The sequence below is a fragment of the Ammospiza caudacuta genome, chromosome 5 (assembly GCF_027887145.1).
Source record: "Ammospiza caudacuta isolate bAmmCau1 chromosome 5, bAmmCau1.pri, whole genome shotgun sequence".
NCBI classification, from domain to species: Eukaryota; Metazoa; Chordata; class Aves; order Passeriformes; family Passerellidae; genus Ammospiza; species Ammospiza caudacuta.
Window position 1 is genome coordinate 15937985 of NC_080597.1, and position 16087 is coordinate 15954071.

Consider the following 16087-nt stretch of genomic DNA (forward strand, 5'->3'; position numbering starts at 1 on the left):
TCCGGGATTGGGGCAGCTGCTGCAGGCCAAAACGGTGCAAACTCTCGATGTTCCCAGGTCCCAGTCCGGAGCAGGTTTGAGATGGTCACAGAAACAGGAGAGGAGAAACAGTCCGGGAAGGAATTTGGACTGTTTAGCTAAACTAGCTAATAAGCAGAAGCAAAAGCAAGAGCAGAAGCAAGAGCAGAAAAGTGAGCAAGCAAAGCAGCAAGCTGAAAGCAAGAAGCCAAAACAGCCCTATGTACTGCCCGTCTCTGTGTCCCTGATAAGAGAAACCCAAACAAAACTTCCACTCTTCAGAGCCGGTCTTAAAGGCACAGAACATATGAATGGGGATACAAGCATCATAACGTCACCCCAGGACAATGTGCTTCAGAATTTTTATTTTTGTCCCTGGAGACAATGCTTGGAGCCCTGCACTGGGTCCTTCTGTTGATAGGGAAATGTCATCCTCTGGACTTCCACATGGGGCTCAATATTCCAATGAAAGGGATGTAATCCTCCTCACAGCACTGCTGAACAGGAAATGCTGAGCCCCTTTAGAGTGTAACAATGGCTGCTTAGATGTTGGTATCCACAAGAACTACTTCAGCAGAGCAAGGACATTCATAATTTCTGCTCCTCAAAGATCTGCTTTTGTTGCTTTTGTTTCCTGAGGGGTTCCAGACAAGTCATGCCACTGCTGTGGATTTAGAAATTTTAAGAAGCATAATTTGAACTTTTCTCACTTCAGAAGTTTAGAACTTCACAGTGAGTCACAGACAGATCGAAACAGTTTTGTGCTTCTTAAAGCAAATTTCATAGGCACTTCATCTATTGTCCCACATGTTAAGGATCTTTGCCAGCCAGGGAATTCTGATCTGAGCCCCAGCAGTCTGTGACCTCTGTCACTGACTGGCAGTGATTCACAAAGTCAGAAATGCTACAGAGAGCAAGCCAAGGGTCCCTACAGCTGTTGAAACATCACAAGGGGCTGCTCAGGCTGGGATTCACAGGAGGAGCCATTGGAGAACACCAAGAATGGACCAGCTGAGAGATGCTGCTGAAGGAGTACAACCTTCCCTGCAGCAACAGGTCTCGTATAGGACAGCAAGAGAGGCTGCAGTCAGGTTCTGCTGTAAATTTGAAACACAGGGGATCAGAGGCAGATATCAGCAATGTCAGGTACAGAACCACAGAGCAGTCACACAGCTGCTCTGGGGTGTAGAAAGCCACTCTAGGGAAGGTAAAAGGCATTTGGTTTCCCTCAGGCTGGGGAAATGTCCCTTCAGCCAAGGGCCCCCAGGTCACACTGCACGCCTCGACAACTCTTCAGAGTCCTGCTTCATCTTTGCGTAGGTGGCAGGGCAGAACTGGGAATAGAGCTGAGCCAGCAGAGCCTGGGAAGGGATCTCTAACTTGGTCCTGTGGCTCAGTTTGTTCCATATGTGCACTGCATAGGTGTTCTTAAGGAGTTTCTGAAGCTCCAAGGCACTGACTGCCCCAAACAACTTCTTCCAGTCCTGCCAGGGAATAGGATAAACAACTTCTTGGGCAAGAGCACTCACACCTTTGCAGCTCATGCTCTTGATAGTCCTGATGGAGCACCACTTCTTGAAGACACGAGTTACGAGCCCTGGGCCCTGGTGCCCCCAGGCCCAGCCATTGTAGTTCTGCACAAAGTCCTGCATGCAAAGCTCCATGAATTTGTGCTTGGCCTCAAAGGACAGAAAGGCTCCATTCAGTACACTGTCACCCTGAATGCCGAGGGCGTTTGTGAGGTTATGTAAGTTCTTAAGCATGATGAAGTCTGTATCCAGGTAGATACCACCAAATTTCTACATGAGCACAATTCTGCAGGCATCAGAGAGGACATGTAAAAAATAAGGTTCCAGTTGCCGCTGAGGCTGCAGGAACCACTGTGCCAGAGGTGTTCCAGAAAAGAGCTCTGTCAAGTCCAGAGGCAGGATTTCCACGTTGGGGAAGCAGCTGAGCAAGGAGAAAGCCCAGTGCCTGGGCAAGGAGCCGTTCTCTTTGGCCAAGCCTTTCATGAGCACCACGACTCTTGATGCAGGGTGTGTCCTGGCTGCTGACTCCACAGAGCAGGAGAACAGGTAACTTGGGGCAGTTTGCTCCGAGGTCTCCACAAAAAACACATTTCCTGTGGAAGGAGAGGGCCCACCAGCCATGTCGAGGGCAGAAGGCACATAGTGAGCACAGCTCCTCTCAGCAGACAAGCCGGAGGTGGGGACGCTGCTCTTTGGGTCCTCCCCGATGCCCCAGTACAGCTTCTGGTAGGCAAGGGATACGAACACAACGATGATTATAAACAGGGCACAGGGCTTGTGGCTCAGCACCACCCTGGTCAGCTTTAGGAGGCAGCTGGGCATCCTGAGCTTTCTCTCTTCAGCCAGAGCCTGCTCTCCTGTTGAAAGCGAAGGGAGACGACCCATCTTGTTGTTGATCAGCATCGACTCCGATTTATTGATCAAATCAGTCACCCTTTATAATAGTGTTAATTAACTTCATGCATATTGCAAAATCCGAGCTCACGATAGGCCACAGAGAAAACTCTAACTCCTCCTTTTGTTTATAATACCCGTGGTTCTTTATTGAAACCAAAATTAGTGTTCTCACTGTGATATGAAAAGTTCTCAAAACCTTCATATCTGTTCCCAGAGCAGCCAAGGACTGTTATGAGAAGACTGTCTGAGAATCCTGCTGTTTATAGAAAAGGTGCCTGAGAAACTAGTTATTTATAAAATCAAGCCTGGGAACTGCTGCTTTACAGCTACCTTTTACTTTCCCATCAGCTGTATAACTTCATGGCCTCTTTCTTTAAGCCATGCTTGAACCAGGCTCTCCACACTCTCCCGAGGCAGCCGTCATGATCTGAAGGGAAGGAAAAAAGAGAAAAACCTGACAGATGAGGCAGCAGAGTATGAGCTTTCCTTCACAGGTGTGTCCCACCATCATGGCAATGCACAGCAAACTCTAGGAACACAATTAGAGAACCCATCTGTCATCCTCTAGGAGTTCAGGTCACTGTCAACACAAGACATGAGACACGTACGCAAAGCCCTGGCAGGAGGAAATAGCAATGTTCCTTGTGACCATTCCTGGAGCCCTGTCAATAGACTCTGTGTGGAACTGCGGACCACTGACAGCTGGTCATCACAAGGGAGTTGTTTTCTCCTGACACACAATGTGTCCTTCCCCCAAACCAAACAGAAGTCTCAGCCTTCCAGTTGTTGAGCTGGCACATGCTGCCTTTCCAAACCAACCAGCTGCCCCTGCAGAGAGCCTGGCCCATTGTCCATGCCAGCGTAGCCTGGCAGGACGGATGGAGAGTGGGAAAGGAATGGATGCAGGGCAGCTCAGGAGGCAGATGCAGACAATAAGGTCAAGAAGTGCCTTTGGAAAGGGAGTTCCAAGGCTGCTTCCCAACCCTGCACAGGTCACACTGGCTCTGCTCTGCTCAGTTCTCCCACTGGATCCTGCTGGTGGACAGACATTCCCTCCGCTCTCCTGCCCTTAGCTTCCTTGCTTCTTCTGGCAAAAGGGAGGGTTGGAGTGGAAGAGATTTTTAACAAGGCAGCAACAAACAGATAAGTCAGTCTAGCTCTATCCTCAGCATCAGCATCATCATTGCTGCCCTTGCCTCTCCTGAAATCAAGGCGCAGCAGAAGCAGCACCTCCTGTGCCCACCACAGGGCCCCAAAGGTCAACAGGCAAGAGCACATGAAGAAGCTGTGAGGAAGGCTGTGGCTTTTAGGACCATTGGAAATGGTCTCAAGTGGGGCCAAGGGAGGTTAGAGTGGATATTACTCAGAATTTTACTCCCTGGAAGAGTTCCCTAGGCATTGGCACAAGCTGCCCAAGAAAGCAGTGGATCCACTGTCCCTGGAGGCATTTAACAGAAACGTAGGTGTGGCACTTAGGAACTGGGTTTAGTGGTGGTCTTGGCAGAGGGGGTTTTGAGGTTGGATGCAGGCAGTCAAAGATCTCTTCCATCCTAAAGGATTCCATCATTTCTCCTGCCTCCCTGAGCTCCATCTCCAAAGCCCTACCCTGCAGGACAGAAAGGTTCAGGAAACGGGAAAAGCTTTAGTCCAACAGCTGTAACCAAAGTGGCAGGGAACACGACAGAGCACCCAGGTGGCACGGTCCCATTTGTCATTGCTCCTTGATCACTGTGCCGGGCTCACATACGGAGCTTCCCCTGTGGCCAGAAGGGACTTGTCAGCCACACTGGGAGGCATCCAAATGTCAGAGCATGGAGCCACCACTCTGCACCAGGCACAGGGGGACAGAGGAGACACAGCCAACACACAAATGATGAGCTCTGGATCCCCAGAAAGTTTTCTCCTCCCACACAGAAATGCCAGCATGTGCTGCCAGTGCTACAGGCAGCCAAAGCCAGCCCACCCTGCCTTATACAGACACCTGAACATTCCCCACCCTCGACACACCACAGCCGGATTAACCCTTTGAAAAAGTTTTTTAGCAGTAGAAGGCAAAGAGGCACAGACTAGGTTAGAACAGAGCCCGTGTTGAAGAGAGGCACAAAACTCACCTGTCGCTGCTTTCAGGGATGCCACAGAGTTCCCTCTTCAGCAGGAAAAGATATCTATGAAATTAAAATCTGAGAGGGTGATCAGAAATTTACGGTCCGACAGCTCCCTCTCCTTTGGAAAATTACTGATGGGAGATGGAGTCGGAACAGAAGTAGAAAAGCAAGGGGGAGACTGCAACATCTTTTTGGAACCAGTAACAAACAGATGGTAAGGTCACACAGATTCACTTTGAATAAAGCAGATATTAAAGAAGTAATTAAAAAAAAAAAGGAAATATGGAAATTGAAAGCACAGTGTTGGAACACTTTGAGCTTTAGACTGCTGGGAAAATGGCTTCATTTGTTTTCTCCTTTTTTGCTAAAATTTCCCAGTGCTCACAATGATGCTGAGGCTGCCACAATTACTGAGCTGAGCCTTCCACAGAGCTGCCTGCTCCCACCCCAAGCCCCAAGTACAGCATGCCCCCTTGCAAACATACTCTTTTCAACAAATACATTAATCATTCATTAGGGAGTGCACCCACATATGGCAGGGACGTCAGGGAAGGACTTGGCCAAATTCAGGTGTCCCTGATTCTGTGCCAGCTGCTCCTTGACCCTGTAATCAAGGAAGGCCCACCTGCCTTTCCATAAGACTGGTGGGCACATTCATAAAATCCCACTTTTATCAGTACAGCCACTAAATTAAGGGTCTGCTGCAGTTCCTCCTCAGCTGCCTGAAACAAATATTGCTCTGTAGTGTCCCAAACCTCTCTCCTCTCCCCAAATCCTTCCATGCACAGCAGCACCATGGATGGACTCACAACAACTCGTCCCAGCCCAGGGACTCCACAACCACTCTGGGCTACCTGATCCAGTGTTTCACCAGCCTTCCTTTCATTCTAGCTTGCCACACCTCAAGGTGTGCCCATTGTGTCTAGTGCCATCTCTGCACTGAACAGAGGAGAGTCTCACTTGTGTCCTTCACCCACCCACTCACCTTCAGCCAGGTGTTTCACACCCTGAACACTCAGCCCAGCCTGCTCTAGTCCAAGACAAGTCAGCAGAGCTCTCCCAGCCCCGCCTCATGCACTGTGTGCTCCAGGCTCCTTCTCACCTTGGTGGCCCTTTGCCAGATTTGCTCCAGTACCAGGTGTGTCCCACCAGTGCTGAGTGGTGGGCAAGGATTTGCATTAGGGGGAGATGGATGACCCCACATCATCGACTGCCTACAACTTCAGTGACATCTACAACTGACCAGGGGTCTGCTGGAATCTCACCCAGCAGACAGGAGACACTCCAGGAGGTTCCTGGAGCACATGGAAGAGAACTTGCTGACACAGGTGGCAGGTGAGCCCACCAGGGATGGTGTCCCGGGGGATCTGCTGTTCGCAAACAGAGGAGCACTGGGGAGAGGTGAGGTTGCCTGAGGCCGTCTTGGGTACAGTGACCGTGACACGATTTGATTTCAGTTCTCGGTGAAGGGATGGAAGAAGGAGGAAGGGGGTCAGCAAAACGACTTCCTGGGATTTGTGGAGGACAGGCTTTGGTCTGTTTGGACCATGGGTTGAAAGAATCCCTTGGGAGGCAGTCCTGAGGGGCCAGGGAGCCCAGGAAGGTGGAGGTTCCTTAGGAAGGAGGTCATAGAGGTGGAGAAGGAGCCAATTGCAATGTGCTGAAAACTGGTTCAGGGAAGACTGGCTTGGATGAACAGCAAGCTTCCACTGGGGCTCAGGGAAGAACAGAGAGTTTAGCAGCTCTGGAAGAAGGGTCAGGCAACTCAGGAAGATTACAAGGATGTCAGGAAGGTAATCAGAGAGAAGAACTAGAAAGGTAAAAGTTCAGCTAGATGTCAATCTGGCCACCAGCATAAAAGTTAAGAAAGAAATGCTTTTCCAAATGCATTAATACCAAAAAGAGGCCCAGGAGATTCTCCATCCTTTATTGCACACTGGGGTGGGAACATAACATAACCTCCAGGGGTGAGGAAAAGGCTGAGGCACTCAATGCATTCATGACGTCAGCCTTTAACCAAAAGCCCAGTTAGCCTCCGCATATCAAATCCCCATGAGGGAGAAGACAGAAACAGGGAGCAGAACAACGTCCCCACTCTGCAGAACGAAGTTGTCAGTGAGCTGCTGTGCTGCCCAGACATGCACAAGTCTAGGCAGATGCCATCCTTCTGCTGGGAGCTGGTGAAGCAGCCCACAATGCTCCAGTCTCCATTGTTTATCAGCAGTCCCGGTGAACTGGAGAGCTCCTGGGTGACTGGAAGTTGTCCAATGTGACATCCCTCTTGGAGAAGGCTTGGAAGGACACCTGGGGGAACCAGAGGCCTGTCAGCCTGACCTCGTTGCCTGGGAAGGGTGTGGACCAGATGACCTGGAGTGCAATGGCACCCTGTGGGCTGCACCACTGGGGCATCAGGCCCAGCCAGCACAAGGTCAGGCAGGTCCTGCTTGACTGACCCAACCTCCTTCTATGAGCAGCCAATGGATGGGGAAAGGCTGTGGATGCTGTGTACCGGGGCATTCTAAAGCCTTTGACCACTGCTCCCACAGTGCTCTCCTGGAGAGCATAGTCCTCTCAGCCCATGGATTTAACAGGTTCCCTGTTGGCTGGGAATAAAGTGCTTGGATGGCTGGGACCAGAGGGTGGCAGTGGAATTAATGCAGCTGGCAGTGGGTGCTGTGCCCCAGGGCCCACTGTCAGAGCCAGTCCCCTTTTATATCCTTGAGGATGAACAAGATCTGAAGTGCCAGGTCCTGCCCCTGGGTCACAAGCCCCAGCAGCTCCAGGCTGGGGCAGATGGGCTGGGAAGAGCCCAGCAGGAAAGGGCCTGGGCCTGCCGGCCCACAGTGCGTGCCCATGTGTGTGAAGGCCAATGGCTGCTGGGCTGGGCCAGCAATGGTGTGGCCAGCTGGAGCAGGGCAGTGACTGTGCCCCTGCCACATGTGGGCACTGGGGAGGCCTCACCCCAAGGGCTGTGTCCAGTGCTGGGCCTGGCACTGCAGGATGGACACAGAGGGGCCGGAGCGCGTCCAGAGGGGGGAACGGAGCTGGGCAAGGGGCTGGAGCACAAGTCTGATGAGGAGCGGCTGAGCGAGCTGGGGGTGTTTAACCTGGAGGAAAAGGAGGCTCAGGGGAGCTCTATGGCTCTTCACACCTCCCTGACAGGAGGGTGCAGCCAGCTGGGGGCCAGGCTCTGCTCCCAGGGAACAAGGGACAGGATGAGGGGAAATGAATAGAATGGTCTGGAATGGACAGGACACTAAAGATCATCTTGTTCCACCCCTCCTGCCATGGACAGGGACACCTCCCACTATCCCATGTCGCTTGGAGCCCCATTCAACTTGGTCTTGGACACTTCCAGGGGCCCAGCGGCAGCCACAGCTGCTCTGGGCACCCTGTGCCCGAGTTTCAGCACCCTCACAGGGAAGAATTTCTCCCTGATATCCAACCTAAACCTTCTCTCTGCCACTCTGAAGCCATTTCCCCATGTCCTGTCACTGTAGGCCTTTGCAAAGAGTCAGTCTGCATCTTTCCTTTAAGCTCCCTTCAGGCAGTGGAGGGCCTTGATTAGGTCACCCCAAAGCCTTCTCTGCTCCAGGCTGAACAATCCCACTTCCCTCAGCCTTTCCTCCCAGCAGAGCTGCTCTGATCCCTTTGATTCCCTTGGTGTCCCTGCTGTGCACTGGCTCCAGCAGCACCCTGTCCTTGCTGTGCTGGGATCCCAGAGCTGACTGCAGCACTCTGTGCACCACAGTAGGTTCAGCTTGGCCACGAGGAAAAATTTCAGAGTGCTTAAGCACCATGTGCCACAGGCTCCCCAGGGAAGTGGAGGAGTCAGCATCCCTTGAAGTGCTCCAAAAGATGAGAACACATGGCACTTTGGGGTACAGGCTTGTGGGTATGGTGACAGTGAATTGAAGGCTGCACTCCCTGATCTTGGAGGTCTTTTCAAACCTTCATGTGCTTCAAAGTTTTTATTTTTGTCCCTGAGGACACTGCTTGGAACCCTTCACTTGTTCCTTCTGTTCATGGGGACATGTCATCCTCTGGACTTCCACATGGGGCTCAATATTCCAATGAAAGGGATGTAATCCTCCTCACAGCACTGCTGAACAGGAAATGCTGAACCCCTTTAGAGTGTGACAATGGCTGCTTAGATGTTGGTATCCACAAGAACTACTTCAGCAGAGCAAGGACATTCATAATTTCTGCTCCTCAAAGAACTGCTTTTGTCTCTTTTGTTTCCTGAGGAGTCCCAGACAAGTCATGCCACTGCTGTGGATTTAGAAACTGTAGGAAGCATAATTTGAACTTCCCTCACTTCAGAAGTTTAGAACAGCTTCACAGTGAGCCACACACGGATCTAAACAGTTTTGTGCTTCTTAAAGCAAATTTCATACATGCTTCATCTATTGTCCCACATGTTAAGGATCTTTGCCAGCCAGGGAATTCTGATCCAAGCCCCAGCAATCTGTGACCTCTGTCACTGACTGGCAGTGATTCACAAAGTCAGAAATGCTACAGAGAGCAAGCCAAGGGTCCCTACAGCTGTTGAAACATCACAAGGGGCTGCTCAGGCTGGGATTCACAGGAGGAGCCATTGGAGAACACCAAGAATGGACCAGCTGAGAGATGCTGCTGAAGGAGTACAACCTTCCCTGCAGCAACAGGTCTCGTATAGGACAGCAAGAGAGGCTGCAGTCAGGTTCTGCTGTAAATTTGAAACACAGGGGATCAGAGGCAGATATCAGCAATGCCAGGTACAGAACCACAGAGCAGTCACACAGCTGCTCTGGGGTGTAGAAAGCCACTCTAGGGAAGGTAAAAGGCATTTGGTTTCCCTCAGGCTGGGGAAATGTCCCTTCAGCCAAGGGCCCCAGGTCACACTGCACGCCTCGACAACTCTTCAGAGTCCTGCTTCATCTTTGTGTAGGTGGCAGGGCAGAACTGGGAATAGAGCTGAGCCAGCAGAGCCTGGGAAGGGATCTCTAACTTGGTCCTGTGGCTCAGTTTGTTCCATATGTGCACTGCATAGGTGTTCTTAAGGAGTTTCTGAAGCTCCAAGGCACTGACTGCCCCAAACAACTTCTTCCAGTCCTGCCAGGGAATAGGATAAACAACTTCTTGGGCAAGAGCACTCACACCTTTGCAGCTCATGCTCTTGATAGTCCCGAGGGAGCACCACTTCTTGAAGACACGAGTTAGGAGCTCTGGGCCTTGGTGCCCCCAGGCCCAGCCATTGTAATTCTGCACAAAGTCCTGCATGCAAAGCTCCATGAATTTGTGCTTGGCCTCAAAGGACAGAAAGGCTCCATTCAGTACACTGTCACCCTGAATGCCAAGGGCATTGGTAAGGTTATGTAAGTTTTTAAGCACGATGAAGTCTGTATCCAGGTAGATGCCACCAAATTTCCACATGAGCACAATTCTGCAGGCATCAGAGAGGACATGTAAAAAATGAGGTTCCTGTTGCCGCTGAGGCTGCAGGAACCACTGTGCCAGAGGTGTTCCAGAAAAGAGCTCTGTCAAGTCCAGAGGCAGGATTTCCACGTTGGGGAAGCAGCTGAGCAAGGAGAAAGCCCAGTGCCTGGGCAAGGAGCCGTTCTCTTTGGCCAAGCCTTTCATGAGCACCACAACTCTTGATGCAGGGTGTGTCCTGGCTGCTGACTCCACAGAGCAGGAGAACAGGTAACTTGGGGCAGTTTGCTCCGAGGTCTCCACAAAAAACACATTTCCTGTGGAAGGAGAGGGCCCACCAGCCATGTCGAGGGCAGAAGGCACATAGTGAGCACAGCTCCTCTCAGCAGACAAGCTGGAGGTGGGGACGCTGCTCTTTGGGTCCTCCCCGATGCCCCAGTACAGCTTCTGGTAGGCAAGGGCTATGAACACAAAGATGAGGGTAAAAAGGGCACAGGGCTTGTGGCTCAGCACCACCCTGGTCAGCTTTAGGAGGCAGCTGGGCATCCTGACCTTTCTGTCTCCAGCCTGAGGCTGCTCTCCCGAGACAGCCGTCATGATCTGAAGGGAAGGAAAAAAGAGAAAAAACCTGACAGATGAGGCAGCAGAGTATGAGCTTTCCTTCACAGGTGTGTCCCACCTTCATAGCAGTGCAACAACAAACTCTAGGAATACCATTAGAGAACTCATCTGTCACCCTCTAGAACTTCAGGTCACTGTCAACACGAGACATGAGACACGTACGCAAAGCCCTGGCAGGAGGAAATAGCAATGTTCCTTGTGACCATTCCTGGAGCCCTGTCAACAGACTCTGTGTGGAACTGCGGACCACTGACAGCTGGTTATCATGAGGAGAGTTGTTTTCTCCTGATACACAATGTGTCCTTCCCCCAAACCAAACAGAAGTCTCAGCCTTCCAGTTGTTGAGCTGGCACTTGCTGCCTTTCCAAACCAACCAGCTGCCCCTGCAGAGAGCCTGGCCCATTGTCCATGCCAGCGTAGCCTGGCAGGATGGATGGAGAGTGAGAAAGGAATGGATGCAGGGCAGCTCAGGAGGCAGATGCAGACAATAAGGTCAAGAAGAGCCTTTGGAAAGGGAGTTCCAAGGCTGCTTCCCAACCCTGCGCAGGTCACACTGGCTCTGCTCTGCTCAGTTCTCCCACTGGATCCTGCTGGTGGACAGACATTCCCTCCGCTCTCCTGCCCTTAGCTTCCTTGCTTCTTCTGGCAAAAGGGAGGGTTGTAGTGGAAGAGATTTTTAACAAGGCAGCAACAAACAGATAAGTCAGTCTAGCTCTATCCTCAGCATCAGCATCATCATTGCTGCCCTTGCCTCTCCTGAAATCAAGGCGCAGCAGAAGCAGCACCTCCTGTGCCTACCACAGGGCCCCAAAGGTCAACAGGCAAGAGCACATGAAGAAGCTTTGAGGAAGGCTGTGGCTTTTAGGACCATTGGAAATGGTCTCAAGTGGGGCCAAGGGAGGTTAGAGTGGACATTACTCAGAATTTTACTCCCTGGAAGAGTTCCCTAGGCATTGGCACAAGCTGCCCAAGAAAGCAGTGGATCCACTGTCCCTGGAGGCATTTAACAGACACGTAGGTGTGGCACTTAGGAACTGGGTTTAGTGGTGGTCTTGGCAGAGGGGGTTTTGAGGTTGGATGCAGGCAGTCAAAGATCTCTTCCATCCTAAAGGATTCCATCATTTCTCCTGCCTCCCTGAGCTCCATCTCCAAAGCCCTACCCTGCAGGACAGAAAGGTTCAGGAAACGGGAAAAGCTTTAGTCCAACAGCTGTAACCAAAGTGGCAGGGAACATGACAGAGCACCCAGGTGGCACGGTCCCATTTGTCATTGCTCCTTGATCACTGTGCCGGGCTCACATACGGAGCTTCCCCTGTGGCCAGAAGGGACTTGTCAGCCACACTGGGAGGCATCCAAATGTCAGAGCATGGAGCCACCACTCTGCACCAGGCACAGGGGGACAGAGGAGACACGCAATACGCAAATGATGAGCTCTGGATCCCCAGAAAATTTTCTCCTCCCGCACAGAAATGCCAGCATATGCTGCCAGTGCTACAGGCAGCCAAAGCCAGCCCACCCTGCCTTATACAGACACCTGAACATTCCCACCCTCCACACACTACTGCTTGGTTAACCCTGTAAATACGTTTTTCCTTTGCAAGCATAGGAAGAGAGAGCAGCACAGGCCTGGGGAGAAGTTCCTGTGCAGTAGATGGGCAGGAAAGCGCCCCGTTCATCTAACTGCAAGCAAGGTTTGAGCTTGTCGGCGCATTTTGAGGAAAGGGCCAAACTTTACTCCCGTCACATCTCTATAAAGTTAGAAATACATTTCTGCTTTTGGAGCAGATAGGGCAACAATTTCAATGCTGCAATAGCCATTTCAATTCATTTACAAAACAAATACAGGAAGCCTGGCTCTGTCTCTTCCTCTGAATACACATGTTCCATTGGAAAGAAATTGCAAACTCTACTCACCTGTCCCCGCTTTCAAGACACCACAGAATTCACTGCTTAGCTGGAAAGGAGTTTTAAGAGGTTGGTGTCTGTGAGGGCACCAACAATTCTGTGTTCTGGCACTTCCTCTTTCTGAAAAGAAGTGGCAAGAGGAAAAAGTCTGAATACATGGAAAAACAATATACATGAAGGATGTGATGTCACTCCAGTGTGTAGCTCAAAAAAAGGATGTACGTAGCGTGGCAAAGAAGCCATCTAGTTATAAAGTAATCATTAAAAAACAGAGGACATTCAGACCTCATTGTCACTACACTTTAGTCTGTGGCAGGAAAAAATTTGGGTTTTGTTTGTTCTCTTCTCCTCTGCTAAAATTTCCCAGTGCTCACGCTGCTGCTGGAGCTGCCACAATAACTGAGTTGAGCCTTCCACAGAGCTGCCTGCTCCCACCCCAAGCCCCAAGTACAGCATGCCCCCTTGCAAACACACTCTTTTCACCAAATACTTTAATCATTCATTAAGGAGTGCACCCTCATATGCCAGGGACGTCAGGGAAGGACTTGGCCAAATTCAGGTGTCCCTCACTCTGTGACAGCTCCCCCTTGACCCTGTGATCAAGGGAGGTTCACCTTCCTTTCCATAAGACTTGCTGGCACATTAATAAAATCCCTCCTTTATCAGTACAGCCACTAAATTCAGGGTCTGCTGCAGTTCCTCCTCAGCTGCCTGAGACAAATATTGCTCTGTAGTGTCCCAGACCTCTCTCCTCTCCCCAAATCCTTCCATGCACGGCAGCACCATGGATGGACTCACGACAACTTGTCCCAGCCTAGGGATTCCACAACCACTCTGGGCTACCTGATCCAGTGTTTCACCAGCCTTCCTTTCATTCTAGCTTGCCACACCTCAAGGTGTGCCCATTGTGTCTAGTGCCATCTCTGCACTGAACAGAGGAGAGTCTCACTTGTGTCCTTCACCCACCCACTCACCTTCAGCCAGGTGTTTCACACCCTGAACACTCAGACCAGCCTGCTCTAGTCCAAGACAAGTCAGCAGAGCTCTCCCAGCCCCGCCTCATGCACTGTGTGCTCCAGGCCCCTTCTCACCTTGGTGGCCCTTTGCCAGATTTGCTCCAGTACGGATGGGCCTCCCTCATCCTGGGATTCCTGAACCAGCCCTCCAGGTGTGTCCCACCAGTGCTGAGTGGTGGGCAAGGATTTGCATTAGGGGGAGATGGATGACCCCACATCATCGACTGCCTACAACTTCAGTGGCATCTTCAGCTTACCAGGGGGCTGCTGGAATCCCACCCAGCAGACAGGAGACACTCCAGGAGATTCCTGGAGCACATGGAAGAGAACTTGCTGACACAGGTGGCAGGTGAGCCCACCAGGGATGGCATCCCAGGGGATCTGCTGTTCGCAAACAGAGGAGCACTGGGGGGAGGTGAGGTTGCCTGAGGCCGTCTTGGGTACAGTGACTATGACACGATTTGATTTCAATTCTCAGAGAAGGGATGGAAGAAGGAGGAAGGGGGTCAGCAAAACGACTGCCTTGGATTTGTGGAGGACAGGCTTTGGTCTGTTTGGACCATGGGTTGAGAGAATCCCTTGGGAGGCAGTCCTGAGGGGCCAGGGAGCCCAGGAAGGTGGAGGTTCCTTAGGAAGGAGGTCATAGAGGTGGAGAAGGAGCCAATTGCAATGTGCTGAAAACTGGTTCAGGGAAGACTGGCTTGGATGAACAGCAAGCTTCCACTGGGGCTCAGGGAAGAACAGAGAGTTTAGCAGCTCTGGAAGAAGGGTCAGGCAACTCAGGAAGACTACAAGGATGTCAGGAAGGTAATCAGAGAGAAGAACTAGAAAGGTAAAAGTTCAGCTAGAAGTCAATCTGGCCACCAGCATAAAAGTTAAGAAAGAAATGCTTTTCCAAATGCATTAATACCAAAAAGAGGCCCAGGAGATTCTCCATCCTTTATTGCACACTGGGGTGGGAACATAACATAACCTCCAGGGGTGAGGAAAAGGCTGAGGCACTCAATGCATTCATGACGTCAGCCTTTAACCAAAAGCCCAGTTAGCCTCCGCATATCAAATCCCCATGAGGGAGAAGACAGAAACAGGGAGCAGAACAACGTCCCCACTCTGCAGAACGAAGTTGTCAGTGAGCTGCTGTGCTGCCCAGACATGCACAAGTCTAGGCAGATGCCATCCTTCTGCTGGGAGCTCGTGAAGCAGCCCACAATGCTCCAGTCTCCATTGTTTATCAGTAGTCCCGGTGAACTGGAAAGCTCCTGGGTGACTGGAAGTTGTCCAATGTGACATCCCTCTTGGAGAAGGCTTGGAAGGACACCTGAGGGAACCAGAGGCCTGTCAGCCTGACCTCATTGCCTGGGAAGGGTATGGACCAGATGACCTGGAGTGCAATGGCACCCTGTGTGCTGCCATGGATTTAACAGGTTCCCTGTTGGCTGGGAATAAAGTGCTTGGATGGTGGGTGGCAGAGGGTGGCAGTGGAAGTAATGCAGCTGGCAGTGGGTCCCTGGTGTTGTGCCCCAGGGCCCACTGTCAGAGCCAGGCCCCTTTCATATCCTTGAGGCTGAACAAGATCTGAAGTGCCAGGTCCTGCCCCTGGGTCACAAGCCCCAGCAGCTCCAGGCTGGGGCAGAGGGGCTGGGGAAGAGCCCAGCAGGAAAGGGCCTGGGCCTGCCGGCCCACAGTGCGTGCCCAGGTGTGTGAGAAGGCCAATGGCTGCTGGGCCGGGCCAGCAATGGTGTGGCCAGCAGGAGCAGGGCAGTGACTGTGCCCCTGCCACATGTGGGCACTGGGGAGGCCTCACCCCAAGTGCTGTGTCCAGTGCTGGGCCTGGCACTGCAGGATGGACACTGAGGGGCCGGAGCGCGTCCAGTGGGGGGAATGGAGCTGGGCAAGGGGCTGGAGCACAAGTCTGATGAGGAGCGGCTGAGCGAGCTGGGGGTGTTTAACCTGGAGGAAAAGGAGGCTCAGGGGAGCTCTATTGCTCTTCACACCTCCCTGACAGGAGGGTGCAGCCAGCTGGGGGCCAGGCTCTGCTCCCAGGGAACAAGGGACAGGATGAGGGGAAATGAATAGAATGGTCTGGAATGGACAGGACACTAAAGATCATCTTGTTCCACCCCTCCTGTCATGGACAGGGACACCTCCCACTATCCCATGTCGCTTGGAGCCCCATTCAACTTGGTCTTGGACACTTCCAGGGGCCCAGCGGCAGCCACAGCTGCTCTGGGCACCCTGTGCCCGAGTTTCAGCACCCTCACAGGGAAGAATTTCTCCCTGATATCCAACCTAAACCTTCTCTCTGCCACTGTGAAGACATTCCCCCTTGTCCTGTCACTGCAGGCCTTTGTAAAGAGTCAGTCTGCATCTTTCCTTTAAGCTCCCTTCAGGCAGTGGAGAGCCTTGATTAGGTCACCCCAAAGCCTTCTCTGCTCCAGGCTGAACAATCCCACTTCCCTCAGCCTTTCCTCCCAGCAGAGCTGCTCTGATCCCTTTGATTCCCTTGGTGTCCCTGCTGTGCACTGGCTCCAGCAGCACCCTGTCCTTGCTGTGCTGGGATCCCAGAGCTGACTGCAGCACT

The 16087-nt window shown here is 51.9% G+C and overlaps 1 protein-coding gene and 1 pseudogene across 1 annotated transcript in view; both read right to left on the reverse strand.

Moving 5' to 3' along the window:
* LOC131557606 (lactosylceramide 4-alpha-galactosyltransferase-like) overlaps positions 1-16087 on the reverse strand; it is a 24139-nt pseudogene continuing 8052 nt past the window's right edge.
* LOC131557607 (lactosylceramide 4-alpha-galactosyltransferase-like) overlaps positions 9428-16087 on the reverse strand; it is a 23971-nt gene continuing 17311 nt past the window's right edge. The window contains exons 3-4 of the mRNA XM_058804951.1: positions 12500-12610; positions 9428-10564 (exon numbers count right to left, since the gene is read on the reverse strand). Of these exons, the coding sequence (XP_058660934.1) occupies positions 9428-10561 (1134 nt within the window). The 5' untranslated portion in view covers positions 10562-10564; positions 12500-12610. The remainder of the gene's footprint in view (positions 10565-12499; positions 12611-16087) is intronic.